The sequence below is a fragment of the Oryctolagus cuniculus genome, chromosome 17 (genome assembly GCF_051225735.1).
Source record: "Oryctolagus cuniculus isolate XC-2025 breed Fujian yellow rabbit chromosome 17, ASM5122573v1, whole genome shotgun sequence".
NCBI lineage: Eukaryota > Metazoa > Chordata > Mammalia > Lagomorpha > Leporidae > Oryctolagus > Oryctolagus cuniculus.
The window spans coordinates 52686858-52708807 of record NC_142883.1 but is presented as its reverse complement, the minus strand read 5'-3'; the positions used below and the strand labels follow the sequence as shown (position 1 = coordinate 52708807).

The 21950-nt window shown below is 51.0% G+C and overlaps 1 protein-coding gene and 1 pseudogene across 4 annotated transcripts; one reads left to right on the top strand and one right to left on the bottom strand.

The window, feature by feature from the left end:
- The first annotated feature begins 3282 nt into the window (after positions 1–3282).
- Positions 3283–21633, top strand: CTC1 (CST telomere replication complex component 1). 4 transcript variants are annotated; one of them, XM_002719018.6, is made up of 23 exons: positions 3283–3441; positions 8042–8205; positions 10161–10398; positions 10506–10717; positions 11042–11183; positions 14034–14327; positions 14428–14556; positions 15096–15328; positions 15458–15635; positions 15727–15927; positions 16392–16518; positions 17021–17135; positions 17244–17562; positions 17652–17741; positions 17972–18165; positions 18923–19011; positions 19103–19277; positions 19522–19599; positions 20046–20190; positions 20279–20343; positions 20591–20756; positions 20862–20988; positions 21153–21633. In XM_002719018.6, the coding sequence occupies exons 1-23, from the start codon at positions 3331–3333 to the stop codon at positions 21290–21292; spliced, it is 3732 nt and encodes a 1243-aa protein (XP_002719064.3). In that variant the 5' UTR covers positions 3283–3330; the 3' UTR covers positions 21293–21633. The 4 variants fall into 4 exon arrangements, with proteins under 4 accessions (XP_002719064.3, XP_089173335.1, XP_089173334.1 ...); XM_089317209.1 differs by having other exon boundaries at positions 3385–3441; positions 10177–10398; XM_089317208.1 differs by having other exon boundaries at positions 3392–3441; positions 14095–14327.
- LOC127489529 (small nucleolar RNA U13) lies at positions 4800–4892 on the bottom strand (annotated as a pseudogene).
- Positions 21634–21950: the final 317 nt, after the last annotated feature.

The following is a 21950-nucleotide window of genomic DNA, read 5'->3' as shown; positions in this document are numbered from 1 at the left end:
TTTGCTCACGTCTGGGGCAAATTATCATCATCTTTTCATTTGCCAGACCTACCCTGAAGCCTGAGAGTAAGGAGATTGGAGTGGCACCGCTGTGCAAACACACAATACCACTGTCTTTTAAAAGCTTTTTTAAAGATTTATTTATTTGAAAGGCACAGTGATAGGGAGAGAAAGAGAGAGATAGAGAGAGACTGACCTTCCACCTGCTGGTTCAGTCCCCAAATGGCTGCAACAGGCAGGTCCGGTCTCCCACATGAGCGGCAGGCGCCCAGGTACTTGGGCCATCTTCCACTGTCTGTCTTCCCAGGTGCATCAGCAGGGAGCTGGATAAGAAGCATAACAGCTGGGACTCTAACTGGCACTCTAGTGTGTAAGTGGTGGCTTACACTGTGTCCTCTTTCTTTATTTTTAATTGGTCATTTCAAAGTTACAGACAGGACCACCAAACAATAGAAAAGCAGCTGATTAGTCAACATTTGGCTACTCAGGTTACCTATGGGGAGGGGCAGGGAGGAGGTTAGGATTAAAGCAGGGAACCTGATTATCAGCCAGTTGAAACTGGTCCATTTGCGATATTCTGCAGTTATCTTTCTAGTTCTGATTTCTGAGTAGGTTGGGTAAACAGCTTAGTTTCAGCATGGTGAACTTTAGCGTGAATAATGTTACTTTGATTTTTAGCCTGGTCTGTTACTTAAGCAGAATTTAAAACAATGGCCTCCTGTAAATTACGTTGAATAGACTTCTTAGCTCAAGCCTGATCCACTGAGGTGGCCTCCTGTTCTCTTGTGCTCTTCTCATTTGTTCTTTTGTAATAACACCAGATTCCCAAGCAGATATTTAACCACATCAGTAGAAGTGGGAGTAAGGGGAGAGGATCCAGTACAACTGTCTCTGGTCACTGTAGCTTAAACTGTAGCCTTCCTCCTATGAACCATAGAAGTAAATCCTGGGATGGGCAGGTGTTGTGGCACAGCAGGTTAAGCAGTTGCTTGGGATACCTGTATCCCATATCGGAGAGCTGGTTCAAGTTAGGGCATCTCCACTTCCAATCCAGTTTCCTGCTAATGCATCCTGAGAGGCAGCAGATGATGGTTCAAATGCTTGGGCCCCTACCACCCAAAAATGCTTGCAAGCAAAAGAAATATTTACGTTTGGGACTTTGACTAGGCCTAACAGGCATTCTAACAAGAACGCCAGTGTGGTCTGAATGCAGTACAGAAATTTCCCCTTCTAAGGGAGTTTTTGTTGTCTCTTTGGTGGAAGAAGAAGAAACATATCTCTGATGTGATAAAGACCTTGTCACCACAGTGCATACCTAGTTTATAGAATAAGGAATAGTTTGCATCCAAAGTGAAGTTGAATTACAGGATATCCTAACTTGTGGAGTTGAACAGTCTTTGTTTTCCTACTAAAGGACTGAAGTATTGCTGTTGTCTAAATGTTTATACTTACTCTACTGTAGTCAATGTGTATATAGTTCCACACACAGATGATTTGGCTAAAAGAGTATCATGGACTGAAATGTCCCTCTCTCGCCTTACCTCAATCTCCTCCCCTCCCCTCCAGCCTCACTGACTTCACTGTATTTCCTCCCACTACTGGGCCTCTTGTTTGTCGATCCCTCTGTCTTTTCTTTCTTCCTGATCCCCATCATTTAAATCCTTTATCTCTTTCTTCATCCTCCTTTTTCAGCAAGACCTTATCATTACAGTGGGACACATCAAACCCTGAATTTTCTATTTGTCTTGAAGTAACACCTTACCAGTAGGGACTCCATTTTAGAGCACCGGAGACTCCATCTTGAGACAGCACCACCCCCTCCTCCACTGTGAGATTCTGGTCTGAAACTATGATCTAAAACTCAGACAATAATTGCACTCATACAATGACAGTACACTGCATCCCACTTGGCAGAGCATAGAAACTCGTTAGCATCCTCAAGCTCAAGCTTAAAACACCAGGATTAATGTTAACATTGTACTTTGTCTATTGTCAAGATTGTAATTCATATTAGTTTCCCTTAGGCCTCCTCCTATTCCGCCCCTCACTGTGGTTTTTGCCATTAAAAACCCTGTTGCTTTGACCTCTGGAAATAAAGGACAAATTTTTTTTTTTAAAGATTTATATATTTATTTGAAAGTCAGACTTACACAGAGAGAGAAGAAGCAGAGAGAGGTTTTCCATCCAATGGCTCACTCCCCAACTGGCCGCAACAGCTGGAGCTGCGCCGATCAGAAGCCAGGAGCTTCTTCTGGGTCTCCCACATGGGTGCAGGGGCCCAAGGACCTGGGCCATCTTCTACTGCTTTCCCAGGCTATAGCAGAGAAGTGGATCAGAAGTGGAGCAGCCGGGTCTCAAACTGGAGCCCATATGGGATGCCAACACTTCAGACTAGGGCATTGCCAACACTTCAGACTAGGGCATTAACCCGCTGCACCACAGTGCGGACCCCAACAAAGGACAAATTTTATCAATGTACGGTGCTCCTCTGTTTGCACTTGCTCAGGCGCAGCAGTCTTTTCATAGAACTTTCTTAATTCTCCACACTTTACTAATTTTTAAAGATTTATTTATTTATTTGAAAGGCAGAATTACAGAGAGGCAGGGGCAGAGAGAGAGCAAGGGGGGTGGTCTTCCATCCCCTGGTTCACTTCCCAGATGGCCACAATAGCTGGCACTAGGCCGATTGCAAGTCAGGAGGCTGGAGCTTCGAAATTCCGGGTCTCCCACATAGGTGCAGGGGCCCAAGGACTTGGCCATGTTCCATTGCTTTCCCAGGCACATTAACAGGGAGCTGGATCGGAAGTGGAGCAGCCAGTACTGCAGGCAGTGGGTTTACCTGCTACGCCACAGCGCCAGCCCCTTTTCCTGTTTATTTTTAAGTCTGTAAGTTCCATGTGAACAGGGATTTTATGTTTTGTTCACTGCTATACCCCAGAAACTTGGAATGTGCCTGCGCACCGCTGAGTGAGTTCTATGGACTCTACTGCCTACCAAGCTGTGGACTGATCGGCTAGTTGACCGAATTAGGAGCAGAAGCCTTCATTAATGGATCCACAGTTACCAAGTTATTTAGCAATAAGTGCTTTTCTTGGCTCAGAATACAAAGATAAATAGAACAAGGCTCTTGACTCCTAGGAGCTCACAGTTCAGTGCGAGAAACAAAGTAAAAAAAAAAAAAAAAAAAAACAAAAACCAAAAACCAACAACCAGTTGTATCACCGAGTTAAGGCTTTAGCACAAAGGAACGAGTGTTCCGGCTGCGTTAGGGAGGAAAGCCTTCTCCCCTTGGCTAGAGCAGAGAGCTTGACCGCCAGGACGCGCCCACGGATGACGTCAGCGAGCGGCCCTCCCGAGAGCACCCGCGCCGGCGGTTCGCGCGCTACCCAGAGGCGGAGCTTCGGCGTCATGGCTTCGTGCGGGGCTCAGCCTCCTAGCTCCGTGAGTGCTGCCATCCGTCCGTTGTCCGTTTTTTCTTGTCTATTTGGATTTTCTTTCTTCTCGTGTTCTTGCCGTGTCTCTCTGGCCTCGTCACCTCATTGGCCGCACCTGGGCCCGGGGTGAGGCGGTTCGCTCGCACGTGTCTGACTGGTTCTGCGAATAGTTTGATTCCTTCGTTGGTGCGGCGCTCTTCGTGAGCCGTAAACACGTTCTCCGTCCACGCCCTAGGGTTCTAGCCCAGGGGGAAACCCGGAGCTAGTTGATGGGGGAAGTGAGGATTCCTAGAGGGGACCGTTGATAGTCGATACCCAAGCGTGTGTAGGAGTTAGCGAGGAAAACAAAAATCGTGCTGAAGGGTTTCATGGTGGGAGCTGACACAGGATCAAAGCAAGAGATAGAGCAGGAGGAGGGGTCAGAGCTGACAGCCCTGCTGAGCGGCGACTTGAGCCTGGGCATCACTGAGTGTTGGCACTCAGGAGCGATTGGGTGACATTGGCATGTTAGTTTACGGAGGTAGCTGTGTCGAGAGTGGACAGGAAAGTCCCGGCTAGGAGCTTGTGGTTGAAATGCAGTGACAGAGGATGGTGACTCCGACCTGGCCTAAGGAGCTAGAATCTAAACAACTGGATCTTGTAGAGGGGAAGGAAGGCGTTCAAGAGATCGTCCAGGTTGCAGGCTAGAACAGCTATTTGGTGTACTTCGTGGAAGGTGCTGTTTGCTAAGTTAGTGAACATAGCATGAGATGAGAGCTAGAGGAGGCGTGGGTTTTAGGAAATGGTCAGTGTTGGGCTTATGTGCTGTCTGTACGTTGGCCAAGGTAGACAGCTGGATGGAACTGAAGTTCAGGAGAGAGAGCTCAGCTAAGGTAGAGATCTACGTATGTCAGTCTCTATCAGTTAAAGCCATGCAGCGGGTGAGGTTATTAGGGAGAAAGTGCAGGCTTCTTAAGCTTCAGCCATAGCAATATTAATCTATGGAGATAATTAAAATACAGGCTCTTGCCCCCTTGCTTTTTTTTTTTTTTTTAAAGATTTATTTATTTGAAAGAGTTACACAGAGAGAGAAGGAGAGGCAGAGAGAGAGAGGTCTTCCGTACGCTGGTTTACTCCCCCTATTGACTGCAATAGCTGGAGCTGCACTGATCTGAAGCCAGGAGCCAGGAGCTTCCTTTGGGTCTCCCACGTGAGTGCAGGAGCCCAAGGACTTGGGCCATCTTCGACTGCTTTCCCAGGCCACAGCAGAGAGCTGGATTGGAAGTGGAGCAGCCGGGACTCAAACCGGCGCCCATATGGGTTTACCTGCTCTGCCGCAGAGCCGGCCCCTCGCCCCCTAGCTGATTCAGTCTATGACATCCACAGATTCCAATGGGTACTTTGTAAACGTTGCAACAAATTTTGAGGGAGACAACTCCCCGAAGACCCAATTATCACACCTAGGAACCACAAAAGGATATGTATTTGCCTTTTAACAAAACCTAGGTGATTTCACTTTTGAGGCAGCAGTGTTACACATGGATTCAGTGTACCAGGCCATGGACAAGCTGTCAGAGGAATAGCAACTACAAGGGAAGACTGATAAAGCAAGACAAAAAAGTATGAGGATCCAGGATTTGATTCTGCTGGTGGGTCAGCTCTGGATGATGACCTGAACAGTGTCCACCACTCCAACCAGGAATGAGTTTCTAGCTGAGGTGGAGTGAAGAGGAAGGTCAGCGATAGAGCTGTCCTGACGGTGGCCAAAATCAGCTAGAACTTGAAGGCTGATTTTTCAAGCTGCTGAAGATTCTCTGAATGTGGAAGAGCAACAGAGGAGCCTCGGGGGTGCAGGGATGGACGCATAAAGGTTTCAAGCAGCACCAAGGACCAAGAAGGATAAAGGGCCAGCCCCTAAGTGCTGTTGAACTGTGTCAGAATTCTACAGTCAAGCTAGCCCCTTCCCTAAAGTTCCCCGTGTACAACAGCAACTTCCTTAGAGCTGAACCTGAGGCTCCTGGAGGGTGGTGAGCCCAGAGAGGGCACAGAAGCTCTGTGCCCCTTCTCCCATACCTCACCCTGTGCTTCTCTTCATCTGAACCATTTGAATGGGGAAAAATTATGGAGAAAAAAATAAGAAATATGAGGCAGCCAGGGACCGGCACTGTGGCACAACAGGTTAAGCTGCTGCCTGCAACACAGGCGTCCCATAAGAGCACCAGTTTGAGTCCTGGCTGTTCCACTTCTGATCCAGCTGCTTGCTAATGTGCCTGGGAAATGCAGCGGAGGATGGCCTCAATACTTGGGCCCCTGCACCCATGTGGGAGACCTGGAGGAAGCTCCTGGCTTCAACCTGGCCCAGTTCCAGTTGCTGAGGCCGTTTGCGGAATGAACAATGAATGGATGGAAGATCTGCCTCTCTCTCTGTAACTCTGCCTTTCCAGTAAATAAAATAAATCTTTAGAAGACACAACCAAATTAAGGAAGTTGATAGAACCCAGTCCTTACACCACTGCCAAAGCAATCTAATTTCTCTGCCAATTTGGTGGATTCTCAGAGAGAAAAACAAATTTTTTTCTTATTTTTAGATCAATATCAAGGCTGGCGCCATGGCTCACTAGGCTAATCCTCTGACTTGCAGCGCCGGCACACTGGGTTCTAGTTCCGGTCGGGGCGCCGGATTCTATCCCGGTTGCCCCTCTTCCAGGCCAGCTCTCTGCTGTGGCCAGGGAGTGCAGTGGAGGATGGCCCAAGTGCTTGGGCCCTGCACCCCATGGGAGACCAGGATAAGTACCTGGCTCCTGCCATCGGATCAGCGCGGTGCGCCGGCCGCAGCGGCCATTGGAGGGTGAACCAACGGCAAAGGAAGAGCTTTCTCTCTGTCTCTCTCTCTCACTGTCTACTCTGCCTGTCAAAAAAGAAAAAAAAAAAAAAATATATATATATATATATATCAAGTTAAAATAAAAAACATGAAAAGGAGGCACAGGGAATGGCAACTCTCTGTCCAGGTGTGTATCAAGTATACACAGATGATCCATTGGTCTACGTCACATCTTAGGAAACTGACATCTTAGCTGAAAAGACAGAATAGGAAACAAATACAGTGGAATTGTCTCCTGTATATATGGTCTATGAGAACTCAAATTCATACCCTTGAATTTTAAAAAAATGATTAAAATTATACTCTGCTTATGTCCTTTATTATTATTATTTGAAAGGCAGAGTGACAGAGACAGATCTCCCATTTGTTTACTCCCCAAATGCCTGCAGCAGCCAGGACTGGCCCAGGCCAAAGCCAGGAGTTGGGTCATCGTCCGCCTGGCTCCTGGGATTCACATGCACAGGAAGCTAGATCAGAAGCAGAGGCAGGGCTGGATCTCAGGCACTCTGAAATGGGATGTGGGTGTCCATGGGGAGCCTTAGCTTGCTAAGCCACAGCACCCAGCCCTGCCTATGTCCTTTTTATGTACTGTCTGCTATTCATTTTACTTACACTTATACATAAGTAAACATGCATATATCACACATATCATAGTAAAGTACTGTGTCCCGTTCTTTATAGGCCAGTTTGAAGGATTTTTTTTTTTTTAAATAAAGGTTTTATTTATTTATTTGAGAGGTGGAGTTGCAAACAGAAAGAGGGAGAAACAGGTCTTCCATCCGCTGGTTCATTCCCCAGATGGCTGCAATGGCCAGAGCTGAGATGATCAGGAGCCAGGAGCTTATTCCAGGTCTCCCTCGTGGTACAGGGTCCCAAGCACTTGAGCCATCATCTGCTGCTTTCCCAGGACATAGCAGAGAGCTGGATTGGAAGAGGAGCAGATGGGACACAAATTGGTGCCCATATGGGATTCTGGCACTGCAAGTGGAGCCTTAGCCCACTAAGACATAGCCCCAGCCCCTTAAAGGATTTTTTAAAAGACAATTTTGACCATTCTTGCTAACTCTGGAACCAGTTCTATGTAAGATCTGGCACTAAACATGGGAATAATTGCTCTTTTTTTAAATTTATTTTATTTGTTTGAAAGGTAGAGTTACAGAGAGAGAGGGAAAGACAGAGAGATCTTCCATTTGTTGGTTCACTCCCCAAATGGCCACAATGGCCAGCGCTGGGCAAGACCAAAGCCAGGAGCAAGGAGCTTCTTCCGGGTCTCCCATGTGGGTTCAGCAGCTCAAGCACTTGGGCATCTTCCTCTGCTTTCCCAGGCTCATTGGCTTGGAGCTGGGTCAGAAGTCGAGCGGCCGGGACTGGAACCAGTGCCAATATGCCACAATACCAGCCCAGGCTTGTCACTCTTAATACAGGTGTGTGTGTGTGTGTGTGTGTGTGTGTGTGAGCTTCCAGGAAAGAGCAGTCTTCAGCCTGGTACAGTCAGATGGCTCTACAGAGAAATCAATGTTCTAGTTGACCATTTTAAGGATTACTGTAGGTTTGCTAGAGAAAGAGACAAGACCAAAGCCAGACAGATGGCCAGCGCTGAGGTAACTTTATGGCTGGACTAAGACTTAAGGTTTCAAGTTCTGAACTCCTGTGCTTTGATCATTGCACATGCCCTCTATTCCTTTATTCTGCAAAGTTTCCAGGACAGTCACGAAGGTGTTTTAACTGGATACACTTTCCTCAGGAGCAAGCCTGGCTTGAGGCTGCCCAGACCTTCGTCCAGAAGACGCTGTGTCCCAGTAGCGAGGAGTCTAATGGCCAGTTGACTCAGCTGGTGATTGATTGTGTAAAGACGGTCTGGCTGTCCCAGGGAAGGAACCAGGACTTTACGCTGCCCCTCAGCTACAGGTAAGGTGCAGGAGGGGCAGGGGAGGCTGAACCGGGGATTGACAAAGAACGACCTAAGATTATAAAAGGGGAAGTGGCTGGCGCCGTGCCTCACTAGGCTAATCCTCCGCCTGCAGTGCCAGCACCCTGGGTTCTAGTCCCGGTCGGGGCGCTGGATTCTGTCCCAGTTGCTCTTCTTCCAGTCCAGCTCTCTGTTGTGGCCCGGGAGTGCAGTGGAGGATGGCCCACGTGTGGGAGACCAGGAGAAGCACCTGGTTCCTGGCTTCGGGTCAGCGTGGTGCGTGGGCCGCAGCAGCCACTGGGGGGTGAACCAACCGCAAAGGAAGACCTTTCTGTCTCTCTCTCACAGCTGTGGCTGTTGCGGCCATCTGGGGAGTGAACCAGTGGATGGAAGACATAAATTTAATACATAAATTAAATCTTTTAAAAAATAAAGATTCATTTATTTATTTGAAAGGCAGAGTTAGAAAGAGGCATAGGTAGAGAGAGAGAGATCTTCCATCCACTGGTTCACTCTGCAGATGTCCACAACGGCCGGAGCCAGGAGCTTCTTCCAGGTCTCCCACATGGGTACAGGGTCCCGGGTGCAGGGTCCCAAGGACTTGGGCCATCTTCTACTGCTTTCCCAGGCCATAGCAGAGAGCTGGATTGGAAGTGGAGCAGCCGGGACTCAAACCGGCGCCCCCATTGGATGCCAGCACTGCAGACGGCTCTACCTGCCACGCCACAGCGCCGGCTCCAGTGCAGATACAAATACAATTTGATTCATTCATTTCCATTCCCCTTTTTCAAGTGCATGGCGTGTGCCAGGCACTGTGCTAGGGCTTGGAAGCTACAGAGCAGGGCAGATGCAAAGGACAGAGATTGTCATCTATGGCTTCCTGACCAGACCCTGAAGAATCTGGGAAGACTAACCCCTCACCTTACTGTTTTCTGTCCTGAGGTGTCTAGGGTAAAGCGACACTTCTCTCTGGTTGCTTTTTCTTGGGCCTTCAGAGAAGTAGGGAAACTAGAGAAAGAACAGGGATTTTTCAAATGAGGCTTAGCTTTGCCACCTATGCCTCTGTGTACCTTAACCTCACTTAGTTTCATCTTTGATAGTGTTTACAGGAAGTTTTTTTTTTTTTTTTAATGGAGTAAATGAAGTATTGATTGTGACCCAATGTAGTACAATGTGCATACCAGGGACTCAACACATGTTAGTTTCCTGCTCCCTTAGGGAAACAATGACAGCAGATGCAGAAGGAGGTAGCTGTCTAGAACAGTATGCCCCGCCGTTAGCACTCACACATAGATGGTGTTCCTGAGTACAACAAGGAGGATTAACTGTGATGTTTGTAACCCTATCCTATTTCTTTTCTGCTTAAAAAAATCATGGGGATATAAGTGAGTAAGAGTAATGCTATTATAAAACTGTGGATTTAACACAACTTTAATGATTTATTTATATCAAGTACAACACCCGTTATCTCAGCTTCACTTTCCCAGCCAGTCTTTTGTACTGTGATACCCTAGACTAGATAAGAAACCTGGCTGAGGCCACTGCAGTTGAGCCACTAGGCAGCTGCCTTTGTAGCCCCATTGGAGTCCATGGAACTGAGGGCGGAGACGCTTTCCGGGGAGCTGTTTGTGGTATCTATAAAGTGGTCTCCCCACATACTCGTTTCCTCAGCTCCTCCTCTTTCCTACTTCATTTTTCCAGGGCCTCTCTCTGACATCATCTTTTTCAAGACTTTGAGCACAGATTTTCTTTTTTCCCTAGGTACTGCCCAGCCCTCAGACTGAATCCCCATCCTCATTTTCTCATTTTTCCCCTTCGTTCAATCAAACAAATTCATCTCAGTCTACGTTTCCCTTCACCCTTTCCTTGGTGTCTTGGGGTTCTCCCACGCTTAAGGGCAGCCTCCTAGATTTGGACCTGGCTTTGCAGGACCTCCACGCTCTTTGCTCTACAGCTTTGTCTCGGCACAGGACCTCAGGACCCACCAGCATCACCCATGCTGCAGCCACCTCTCCTGGAGCAGTAGTGACTACCAGGCTTGGGCCAAAAAGGCTGAACCAAATGGAACCCCCCTGCCCCGGGAGCAGCTGATCCTCCTAGGGACTCTGACTGACTCGCTGGGGGACTCGGAACAAGACTGCAGGAACGGAAGCCTGTACGTGAAAGATAACACTGGGGTCCTGGGCTGTGAGGTGAGTAGAAGGGGGAGGTCAGATGATCAGATCCTAACATGAGTGGGTGTCTAGGGAGCAAGGCAGGAGCAGCGCCCTGGGTAACCTGTGTTCTCCGTCTTTTCTAGCTCATAGATCTGGACCTCTCTTGGTTGGGCCATCTCTTTTTGTTCCCCAGTTGGAGTTACCTCCCTCCTGCCAAATGGAATTTCTCAGAGGAAGGACACTTGGAGCTCTGGGCTACCCCTGTGCCGGTGTTTCCTTTGACCATCAGCCCTGACCCCCTTGTGCCCATCCCTGTCCTCTACCCGGAGACTGCCTCCCGCCTACTCACACACGGGTAATACTTGCCCCTCCAGGGGAGGGAGAAGCACTCGGGCATTTGGAGGAGGCTGGTGGGTCAGTGGAAAGAAGGGAAAGTATTGATCATAATATAAATGGGATGTTCCAAATCAAGGGAGCAGTGGGGCTGCACGTGTGGATGTTCAAAGTTGGCTTGTTCAAGGGAACTGTGCCTTATTTAAAGGTAAGAAGAGTTAAGTTTTTAGAATAATGACTTTGGCCGATGGACAGTTTACATCACTACCAGGTTATTTACAGTGGAAGGAAGATATTTGTAGGGAAAAAAGACAACATGACTTCTCCCTCTCCTCTTCCTCCTTAGCAAGCCCAGAGTAACACAGCCAAACCTGGCTGGAAATCTGGTTGGACTGAGTGCCCTGGTGAGAAGTCAGAAGAAAGCTTACTTCATCCTGTCTCTAGGCGGATCATCCCCAGCTGTTAGCCGCGTGCCTGTCATCGTGCAGGTGAGGATTAGTGTCAATTCAGGGGCACGGCGTGTGGAAGGAGTGCTGGAGCCCTTCATGAGGAAGTTAACGTGATAGGAGGATCCACATAGGAAAGGAGGACAACTGGGAGAACTATTTCTAGAACAGGGCTGTGGAGGGCAGTCCCAGGGAGCGTTGTGAATGATGGGCCAAATGCTTGGCTTCCTGCCACACACATGGGAGACTCTGATGAAGTTCCTGGCTCCTGGCTTCCGCCTGGCTTACCCCTGGTTGTTGTAGGCATTTGGAGAGTAAATCAGAGGATGGAAAATCTCTCTCTCACCCTCTCTCCCTCCCTGTCTGCTGCTCTGTTTTTCAAATAAATATATATTTTTTAAAGAGTGTGACCAAGCTGTCATTCATCTTAGCACCATTAAGACATTGAATATGTACACCAAAAAACCCAAAAAAACAAAAGATCTTGTACTTATCATTGACTGTTTATATCAATTGGTAAGGTTTTAAAACCACTGATTTTTTTACTAATCATTGCTTTATAACATATAATTATCTGAATATGTCTTGGAAACATTAAAAAATTAAAGGAAAACTTTGTCCATATCAAAATAGGACATGATGGCATTTATTAGCACTTCATGAATTCATGGCCGGCGCCGCGGCTCACTAGGCTAATCCTCCGCCTTGCGGCACCGGCACACCAGGTTCTAGTCCCAGTCAGGGCGCCGGATTCTGTCCCAGTTGCCCTTCTTCCAGGCCAGCTCTCTGCTGTGGCCAGGGAGTGCAGTGGAGGATGGCCCAAGTGCTTGGGCCCTGCACCCCATGGGAGACCAGGAGAAGCACCTGGCCCCTGCCTTCAGATCAGCACGGTGCGCTGGTGGCGGCGGCCATTGGAGGGTGAACCAACGGCAAAGGAAGACCTTTCTCTCTGTCTCTCTCTCTCACTGTCCCCTCTGCCTGTCAAAAAAAAAAAAAAAAAAAGAATTGATATGTATGTGTTGAATGACAGCAATTAGAGTGTAAGTAATGAAAAATGTTGAAAGTAAAATGCTTAGTAGTTGCTCAAATTTCTGATCTTGATTTCTCTTCCTAGCTTAAAGAGAATCTTAAATATTTTCTCTACATGAGAATGTTCTAAATCTCCCAGACACCATTAGGAAATTCTGTTGGCTCTTTCATGTATTACAGTATATATCAAGGGGGAAATTTCTGAAATGTGGTTGAATTTCTACAGGGTGCCTGAAGTGGGCTATTATCTTACTGTAGAGCCCATGTGGTATTGGTTTATGAATTAAACAATAATTCAAAGCCGTATGTAATTTTTAAGGTGTGTGGTGTAGTTTGCAAGTGCTCCAACAAGTCAGCTATAGCTTATTGTGCGGGAGCAGGCTTTATGAGGAAATTTAGGCTTGACCTGGGTCTTGAAGAGGGGGTAGGGTGTGACTTACTAGAAGAGAGGAGGATGTTGTGGCCTTCCTATCAGGCCTGCCTCCCAAACATCATAATTGGATCAACTCTCCACCCCTTAATCCATCAGTCATTAACATTAATCTATCTTCTGTTAACATCAGACTTTGGGATTCAAGTGTCTTCATGATTTGGGAAGTCAAATCATGTTCAAACTGTAGCAAGCCTCAAGCATTTTGGATAAGAGATACTTGCTCCTTCAGAACATGACTGTTCAAGTTCACTAGGGGTTTATGATCATTCCAGCCTGTTTTGACCCTCTCTTTTGAATATATATTGTACCCTTGCAGAACACATATTGTTTTTGACACTTGATCATAAATGGCTCTATGTTATTTCTTAGGTTTAACTCTGTGTTCCCTGGTTTTGTCATACTTTCCTTAACATCTGTTCCAATACCAGATACTTGTGTACTCAATATATATTGACTATGTAAATGAATATTTCTGTACTGAAAAGGGCATAACTTTCTCAATTTAAAAATATTATATATATATATATTATATATTTATTTGAGAGGTAGAGTTACATACAGAGAGGTAGAAACAGAAAGGTCTTCCTTCCATTGGTTCACTCCCCAAATGGCCGCAACAGCCAGAGCTGGGCCAATCCAAAGCCAGGACCCAGGAGCCACGAGCTTCTTCTAGGTCTCCCACGTGGAGGGCCCCAGGCAGTTGGACCATCTTGCATTGCTTTCCCAGGCCATCGGCAAAGAGCTGGATCAGAAGAGGAGCAGCCAGAACTTGAACTGGCGCCCATATGGGATGCTGGTGCTGCTGCAGATGGAGGCTTAGCCTACTAAGCCACAGCGCCAGCCCTGTTTATACTTTTTTTTTTTTTTTTTTTTTGGACAGCAGAGTGGACAGTGAGAGAGACAGAGAGAAAGGTCTCCCCAATGGCTGCCGGCGCACTGTGCTGATCCGATGGCAGGAGCCAGGTGCTTCTCCTGGTCTCCCATGTGGGTGCAGGGCCCAGGCACTTGGGCCATCCTCCACTGCACTCCCTGGCCACAGCAGAGAGCTGGCCTGGAAGAGGGGCAACCAGGACAGAATCCGGCGCCCCGCCCGGGACTAGAACCTGGTGTGCCGGCGCCGCAAGGCAGAGGATTAGCCTAGTGAGCCGCGGCGCCAGCCATGTTTATACATTTTGAAGGAAATTTTAGGGGTGGTTTATTTCCTGGGAAAGGGATTAGGGAATATTTGGCACTTTCTGTGAGAGAAGAGAGATCCTGACAGTTCTCTGGCTTAAGATTTCATTGGCAAACCTACAGAAGATGGAGTGGCAAGGAAAGACTCATGCGGAGCCGGTCACTGAGCCCCAGTTGTGATGGAGAGGACTCTAGCAGAGGGGCAGTGCTGCAAGAAGTGTCTCATGCATCGTCTTGCCTGCCTCTGCTTCAACCAGATCCCCGGCCAGCTGGTGTGGCACCGAGCCCTTCAGCCTGATAAGGCTTATGTGCTGACAGGAGTGCGCGCATCCAAGATCCGTGGTTACCGTGACCGGGTTTGGACGACCAGTCCTTCCTCCCGTCTGATGCTGCTGAAACCGGAATGCGTGCGGGAGCTGGAGTTGGAAGAATCCCTCTTGAAGGCTGACCCCACACCACTTACTGTGCCCAGCAGCTCCCAGGACAGCAGCTCCCAGGACACCGGGCGGCAAAAAGATCTTGACCGGGACTCTACACTCCTGCATTATGGGGTGAGCATGAGGGAGAGATGCTGGAACTCCCGGGATAGAAGTTGTGTGTCACCAAAGAGGAAGGCACTGGTGATTAACTGGCCCTATGGCCTCTTTACAGGGAACGGTCACGGGCGTGGTGAATGAGCCCGCTGGCCTCTATGAGCTGGACGGGCAGCTGGGGCTCTGCCTCGCCTACCAGCAGTTCCACAGCCTCAGGCGGGTGATGCGACCCGGGGTCTCTCTGAAGGTACGTGAGAGGTCAGGCTGAGGACAAGGGACCCTCTGAGCAGCTTCTGATTTGATGGGCTGTTTATTTTATTTTTTTAAGAGGGTGGGAACTTCCACAGCAAAAATATACAAATAATCAGTGTGTTGTTAGGGCTGGTTCTCTTTAAGAATGATTCGGACCAGACCTTAAACTGGCAAGAAGTCATGTCGGGCACTGGGAGGAAGGGATGAGGCCAGAACATCTCCTTCAGTGGAGGGCCTGAAGCAGGCCCAGGATGGCGGCAGGGGTCTGCTGAGAAGCCGGAGCTGCACCTGTCCAGCCAGGAGCCGCCTGGCTGCAGAGAGCTGGACCAGAGCTTGTGGAAGTGGAGGCTTCCCTTAGAGGGAGAGTGGGTGCTCATGGAATGTAGGGCATGGAGGCTGGAGCTAACACCAGCCAGTGTAGGGGAAGTTGTGTCTCCTCCAGGACCCAGGAGTGGAAACCTCAGCCACCTCTGCCTGGGGTTGTTGAGTTGGCGGCTTCACCTCTGCGTCTTTCACTCTTTCTGCTTTCCGCAGCTCCTGGATGTTCACCTCCTGCAGTCGGTGGGTGGAGGGACAAAAAGGCCAGTGTTGGCTACCTGCTGCCGCGGCGCCGTCCTGCTTCAGAGCTTCTCTTGTCAGAAGCCTGGCAATCAGTGCTCTCACCAGGCCCACGGGGCCTCCCTGTACGAGCACCTGATTTGGGAACGGCACCTGGGACTTCCTCTCTACCTTTGGGCCGCCAAGGCCCTGGAGGAGTTGGCCTGCAAGTGAGCACGAGGGTCTAGGGTCTGGGGTCGGGAGGCGGTGGGAGTAGGACACTCCCTCTGTCAGGGAGGCAGAAGCCTGGAAGCGGCAGAGTCTTTGGGGGAAGTGACTGCCCCGTTTCTCTGCCCAAGGCTATGTCCCCACATGCTGAGACACTACCAGTTCCTGCAGCATTCCTCTCCTGGGAGCCCCAGCCTAGGATTGCAGCTCCTGGCTCCCACGCTGGATGTTCTCGCTCCACCACCCAGCACCGGGCGGAAAGTCTTCAGTGAGATCCTCACCGAGCCGCATCACTGTCCCCTTCAGAAAGTATGGGAAGTGGGGAAGGCGGGTGGCGGAGCTAACGCCTGGGACACCTGGGAACAAGGGGCACGGTCTGATTCTCTTCTCTTCCCCACAGTATGCGAGGCTGCAGACTCCCTACTGTTTCCCCACCCTGGCCTCCCTGAGGGAGGAAGCAGAGCGCAGGGCATGGGCCTCGTTTGAACCAAAGGCCCTCCTGCCCCTCCCAGAAGCTGCCCACCTGACCAGCTGCCAACTCAATCACCGCCTGGCCTGGTCCTGGCTCTGTCTGCTGCCCTCTGCCTTCCACCCAGCCCAGGTAAGGGGCTCTATCAGGCTCAGGGGGCTGCTTTTCCCATCGTCACTGTCACTTCTTGTCATTTTGACTGTACTGGCCTTCTACCTAGACTGTTTATATGTTCTTGGCCCTTACCAATGTATTCTTCCTGCAGCACCTAGAAAGGAGGTAAAAATGTCACTTGAATTGCAGAACTCTTGCTTAAATCCCAGTGCTTCTCCCAGAGAACCCAGAAATTCATGGTTCTCTCAGGGCATATGAAATAAAGCCAAACTCCCTCTCCATGTCCTGTGAAGTCGTGCGTGGCCTCTCACCTCCAGCCCCAGTTTATGCACTTTCTGTCCTGCTGCTAGACACATTGCTCTTCTCCCTGCCCTGAATGTACGTGTTTTGAGGTCAGGGATTTAACATGGGTGTTATCGCAGAGTGAATGCCCCATATTCGTTTAATAAATATTTGGTACTTTGGCCTTCATCTTCATGCAGGTTTTACTTGGGGTTCTGGTGGCTTCATCTCATAAAGGTTATCTGCAACTTCGGGACCAAAGCGGTTCCCTGCCCTGCCTGCTCCTGGCCGAGAACCAGCAACCCCTCATGGACCCGCAGCTCATAGGTTTGAGCAAAGACGGAAAGAAGACGGTAGTGGGGTAGAACTGGGGGTAACCTGGGAGGGAGCATGTGGATCACCAACTTTGGGAGAAGGAGCAAGGGAGCTCCTCACCAGAGCCACAGTTCCCAGCGTCCGTCTCTCCTGTAGCTCCCACTGTGGATTTTGATAGGATTGCAATTCTTAGTTTAGCAGAATAATGCTCCTATTTGGGCTTATTGGAATTTCTGGGTGAGAAATCCTGAAGAGGAAAGTTTCCCAGATGCAGGCACAGGCCCTTTTAGGGATATGCGAGAAAGTGCAGTCAGAGCCTGTCAGCCTAGGCGGCCAGGGACAGGACTGGGCACATGCAGTGGCTTCTCGGAGGTAGTGCCCCTCCCAGAGGGAGGCCAGGGGTGGGTCCTGACATTGCTTTAGGAAAGGAGCAGTTCTGGGTGGGCAGTGAGACTTGCAGGGGGTTCTCTCTCACGTCCTCTTCTTACCAAAATAGAGACCTGTCTTGTTGTAGGCTGCCTGGTGCGGGTGGAGAAGTTCCAGCTGGTCATAGAGCGGAATGTCAGAAGCGCTTTCCCTTCCTGGAAGGAGCTGAGTGAAGCAGACTTCATCCGGAAGCGGCAGGCCAGGTTGGCTCCCTGGGGCAGCGGCTGCTCTCCCGAGCCTGAGAGGAGGGAAAGGCCTGGTGCAGGTGGGGATGCTGGGACTAAATCTCCTATTCTCTGTCCTCCCAACAGAGTCTACGCACAGTTCTCTCTGACTGATGCCCTGATCCTGCCTGTGCCTAGAGCCATCCTTTACTCAGCCACGCCCCCAACAGAGCCCCACTGCTGCCCAGAGGGACCCCACGAAGGACAGAGCCGGCTGTTCTTAGTGTCCCACAAGGAAGCTCTCATGAAGCGGAATTTTTGTGCCCCTCCAGGAACCAGTTCCGAGGCACCCACGCCAACCTTCAGTTTCTGTGTGTCAGGGAGCTGGCTTGGGGGCACCCAGAGGAAGGAGGGGACTGGATGGGGCCCGCCTGAGCCCCAGGGAGATGAGAATGAGGACCAGAAGGTAAACCAGGACTCGGAGACCTAGGACCTGACCTCCTGTGCCCCGAGTCCCCGGCTGTGACTGCAGCACACGGCTCCCCTTGCTCGCAGGTTTTCCTCATCTTCTTTGGTTCGTCAGTCCGCTGGTTTGCATTCTTGCACCCTGGGCAAGTGTATCGACTCGTGGCTCCCGGCCCCCCTGTGAGTACCCTACTCCATCATACCCTTCCCCAAAGAGCTGACTTTGGGTTGGAGTGTGGAGAGCTGTGCCAGTGCCTAGTCCCCCTGATCGCCTAGAAAAAGGCTGGATTTAGATCAACCAGATGGCCTGCCTGCATCGAGATCACTCCTTCACAGCACTGAGCCCTGCTATTTTGTGAGCTCCCTGTGGGCCAGGATGCACTCAGAGGCGATCTCCCCGTTTCCCGCAGACACCAGCAGTGTTCGAGGCGGACGGGTCAGCCTGCAGATCTCAGCGTCCGCTGGAGCTGGCTGGCTGTGTGTCCTGCCTCACTGTTCAGAACGAGTGGACCCTGGAGCTTGAGCGCTCCCCAGACATCACAGATGAGCTGAGTGTGAACAAGGCGCTGCCGGAATCATCCCTGACCAACCTGCTCAGTAGCAAGTAAATGTCCACCAGCCCCTGCGGTCCCCCTGGCCACGCTCTGCTCCCCTGCGCCCAGGAGGCCTGTGCGTCTTTCTTAAATGTGCATGAATGGTGTCAGCGTAGGAGGAGGGAAGCTGAGTTTCATAGCTGATTTTCCCCCGCCCCCAGCATGTTAACTGGAAATGATCAGGAGCAAGCCTTCTCAGAATTAAGGAAACACTGTAGCAATAAAAGGAAATATAAGAAGATAGAAAGGAAAAACCTTTTAGGGAAAGGCCTTCCCTTAGTGCCAAATGTGGCCAGCTTAGGACTTCAGGAACAACTGTGCTTTCCTCATGTCAGCTTTTTGGCGTGGCTGCCGAGATGGTTTACCCCTAGGAGGGGCCAACAAGATCCTAGTGGAGTGTCTGTAATTGTCATGAAACTGGTCTCTGTTGGAGGTGAAAGCTTTAGGGACCTGGGACTTGAGGGAGGGGGCATGAGCCTCGACGCGTAGCGCGCAGAAGGTGGCCTGAGAGATGCCCGGTGCAAGTGCAGATTTTACTGCCGCTGAGGCCTCCTGTCACAAGGTCGCACGGGTTTCTTCTGCCCAGTCCTGTTTTCCCCCAAGCCCTGTCACTTTTAGCGTGCAGTTTGGCAAAGCTTAATGTTTTCCAGGACCTTTTGTTTGTGGCCTTCGAGCAGACGCTTCTGCTGTTTTTTCCGTCTGTGGTCTGACTCTGCACTGCGTGCTTTCGTGTGCCTCCATTCTCAGTGTGTTTCTCTGCCCTTCCAGCTCTGCCGACTCCCTGGTGACTTTCTCAGCTGAGATTTTGTCACGCACGCTGTGTGAGCCACTGGTGGGCCCTGTCAGGAAGAAGCCTGGTAATGACCCCTGCTTTGGGGAACGGTGTGAGGTAGAGTGGCAGAACCGTATGGTCCTGACCCGTCTCACCACGTACCCCCCCTTCTGTAGCAAACACTAGGGCCATGCGGCGGTGTGTGAAGCTGGCTGTAGCGCTGGAGACTGCTGACTGTGAATTCCCCCCTCACTTGGACATATATATCGAAGACCCACTCTGGCCTTCCCTGCAGGGACTCCTTCCAGGAGCCCGGGTCCACTTCAGCCAGCTGGAGAGAAGGGTTTCCAGGTGAGGAGGTGTGTCCTGTGGCTCCGCTGCGCTCATGGACACTCTCCAGTGCCCAGCTCTCCTCCGTGTGCCGCAGCGCCCCCTCTCTGCGTTAATCTGCTGAGTGTGCTCTCTGCCCTCCCCTCTTCTTCCCCCTGCTTTGGGAGAGCCCAGGCAGGTGGCCAGGCCTGTGAGTCACGATCTTTGCGTCCCAGCTCCCCTCGGTTTGACGGCTTTCTCCTCCCCACTGTTCCTCCACTTGTAGATCCCACAATGTTTACTGTTGTTTCCGGTCATCCACGTACGTGCGGATCTTGAGTTTTCCTCCGGAGACCACAATCAGGTCAGCATCCCTGGGCCCTGGCCCCTGAGCTTCATGGCCTCACACCCACATCTCACGCCTGTCCCTGGCCCCAGTTTTGCCATGATTGTGGTCTTCTCCAATCCTAGCAGAACGTGTTGTTGAGTCAGGAGAATTCCCTTTGCCTCAGATAACAAAGGCCCACCACCTGTCATTTTACCCAGAGACTGAATGTTCTAGTCTCTCGAAGGCTTTTCGGTTTAAAAGGCAAGTCTCTCTTTCTGGGCCCAACATCTTGGTGTTCAAACTGAGAAATAAGTATTGACTATCAGAACTCCAGGATCCAAATGGGAGCAGGGGCCAAGGGGTTTCCAGGAGAGCATGGAACCCACTACTGTCCCTTCCCTATATCTGCTGGATCCTAACAGACCCACCCTACTTTCAGAACCTCTCTGCCTACTTCCCGACGGCTCCCTCTTTCTCCCTAGTGTTCCACTGCCCACCGTCCACCTGGCTGAACTTCTGAAGGGTGGCCAGACCCCCTTCCAGGCCACTGCCTCTTGCCATATTGTTTCCGTCTTCAGCCTTCAGCTCCGCTGGGTTTGTGCTCATTGTACCAGTCCCTGCCCCCAGGTAAGGGAGGGTGCAGGCTGAGCTGGGTGGAGTGCCAGAGGGCTGTGCCAGGACTTACAGGATTTTCCCACCACTGTCTTCATCCCAGGGGAGGTGCATTCTTCAGAGCCCTGCTTGTTCCACTCAGACGTCTGTAAGCCAGGCCAGCATCAGGTGAGGGCACTGGGCAGCCGCCCACTGCACCATGTACTTCCTGATCCTGCGACATAACTCTGTTCTCCCTGTGTTAGCATAATTCTCTGCTGGTGGGAGTTGCTTAATATTTTTTGCATGCATGAATGGGAGTAAAGTGAGCTACAGAATGGAAAAAGAGGGGAGGGAGGCCTGCTGTGGGTCAGGGCACTGGCCACCGGCGTTTGCGGTGAAGTGTCTGTTTCTTCTTCCCCCACTTCTGCCCCAGGCTCCTGGTGGAGGACGGAACCGCCACAGCCCTGGTGACCTGTAACCATCACCATGTGGCAGCAGCACTGGGGCTGTGTCCCAGTGAGTGGACAGCCCTCCTTGAGCTTGTCCGAGGGCCGGGGAGAGTAGCCTTGCAATTTACGGGGCCAGGAGCTCAGCTGGAGGTGAGATGGGGCTGGGAGCTGGGGGCTCAGACACCCAGCTTCCCGGGGCCTTGGCAGAAGCTGTAGGCTCTGCGGTTCTGGTTAATCTGGAGTTTCCCTTTCTAGTCTTCAGCCACGGATGATGAGCCCTTGACCCTCTTCCTCCGGACGCTTTGTACCAGCCCCTGTGTCCTCCGCCCCATCGTGCTTGCTTTTGAGCTTGAGAGGAAACCCTCTAAGATCACCCCATTAGGTACGGGGGGAGCTGGCAGTGGGGGAGCAGACAGTGTTGCAGTTGGGTGGTTCCTGGGGAGGAAGAGGGATGAGGGATGGATGGGGTTTCTGAAGTTGGGGGGAGGTTGGTGGGTAGGAACTAAAAACCGTGGCGAAGGAGATACTTCTCTCTTTGCATCTCAGAACCTCCTCGGCTCCAGCGGTTCCAGTGTGGAGAACACCCTCTCCTGACGCGTGTGAATCCCAGGCTCCGGCTGTCCTGCCTTTCCATCCGGGAGCCAGAGCACCCCAGCTCCCTAGGGGCTTCCGCTTCCTCCTGCTGACGTGAACTGCAAGGATTACCTGCAAGTTCTCCCTGCCTCGCTGGAAACCTGGAGGCCTGAGCCGGACTCTCCCCTTGTTTGGGCTCCTGCTTTCTCAGTGGCTGAACATGGATTCACAAACTGCTCTCCCACTGTAATTTCTCCTCCTTGGTCATCGGTGCCCGCATGCCTCGGGACGAGTTGTGGGGACAGATCGCAGTGCTGTGGGCACTTCTCCTCTGGTTGGGGTCAGGGTGCCTGCACTCACAGGCGGCTCTAGCACCTGTGTTGTGTCTGTGTGACAGGAGCGGGGTGCTGAGGACAGGCCCTTTGGCCTGCAATAAAGCTCTCGATTGACGTTTCTCGCTTGAACTCATCTCAGGGCCCCAGGTCTCCTGACTCCCTGGTGGCTGCTCTGTCGTTTACCAGCATCTCACCCCTTTATTCGCCACAGTGCCAAAGTGGAGAATGATGTGGAGAAGAGCTGCTGGTACCCTAGTTGAGGCCCACAGAGAACAGGCTGGGGAGTGGGGGCAGGGCGGGGAGCATGGCTGTGATGCAGGCAGCCGGCCAATTGGCCTGGGAAACAGTGAAGGATGAGAAGGAACGTGGAGCTGCTGGGAAGTGAGGCATCAGAGGGCCCGGCTGGGTTTGGGCAGGGCAAAGTCTAAGGTGGCTC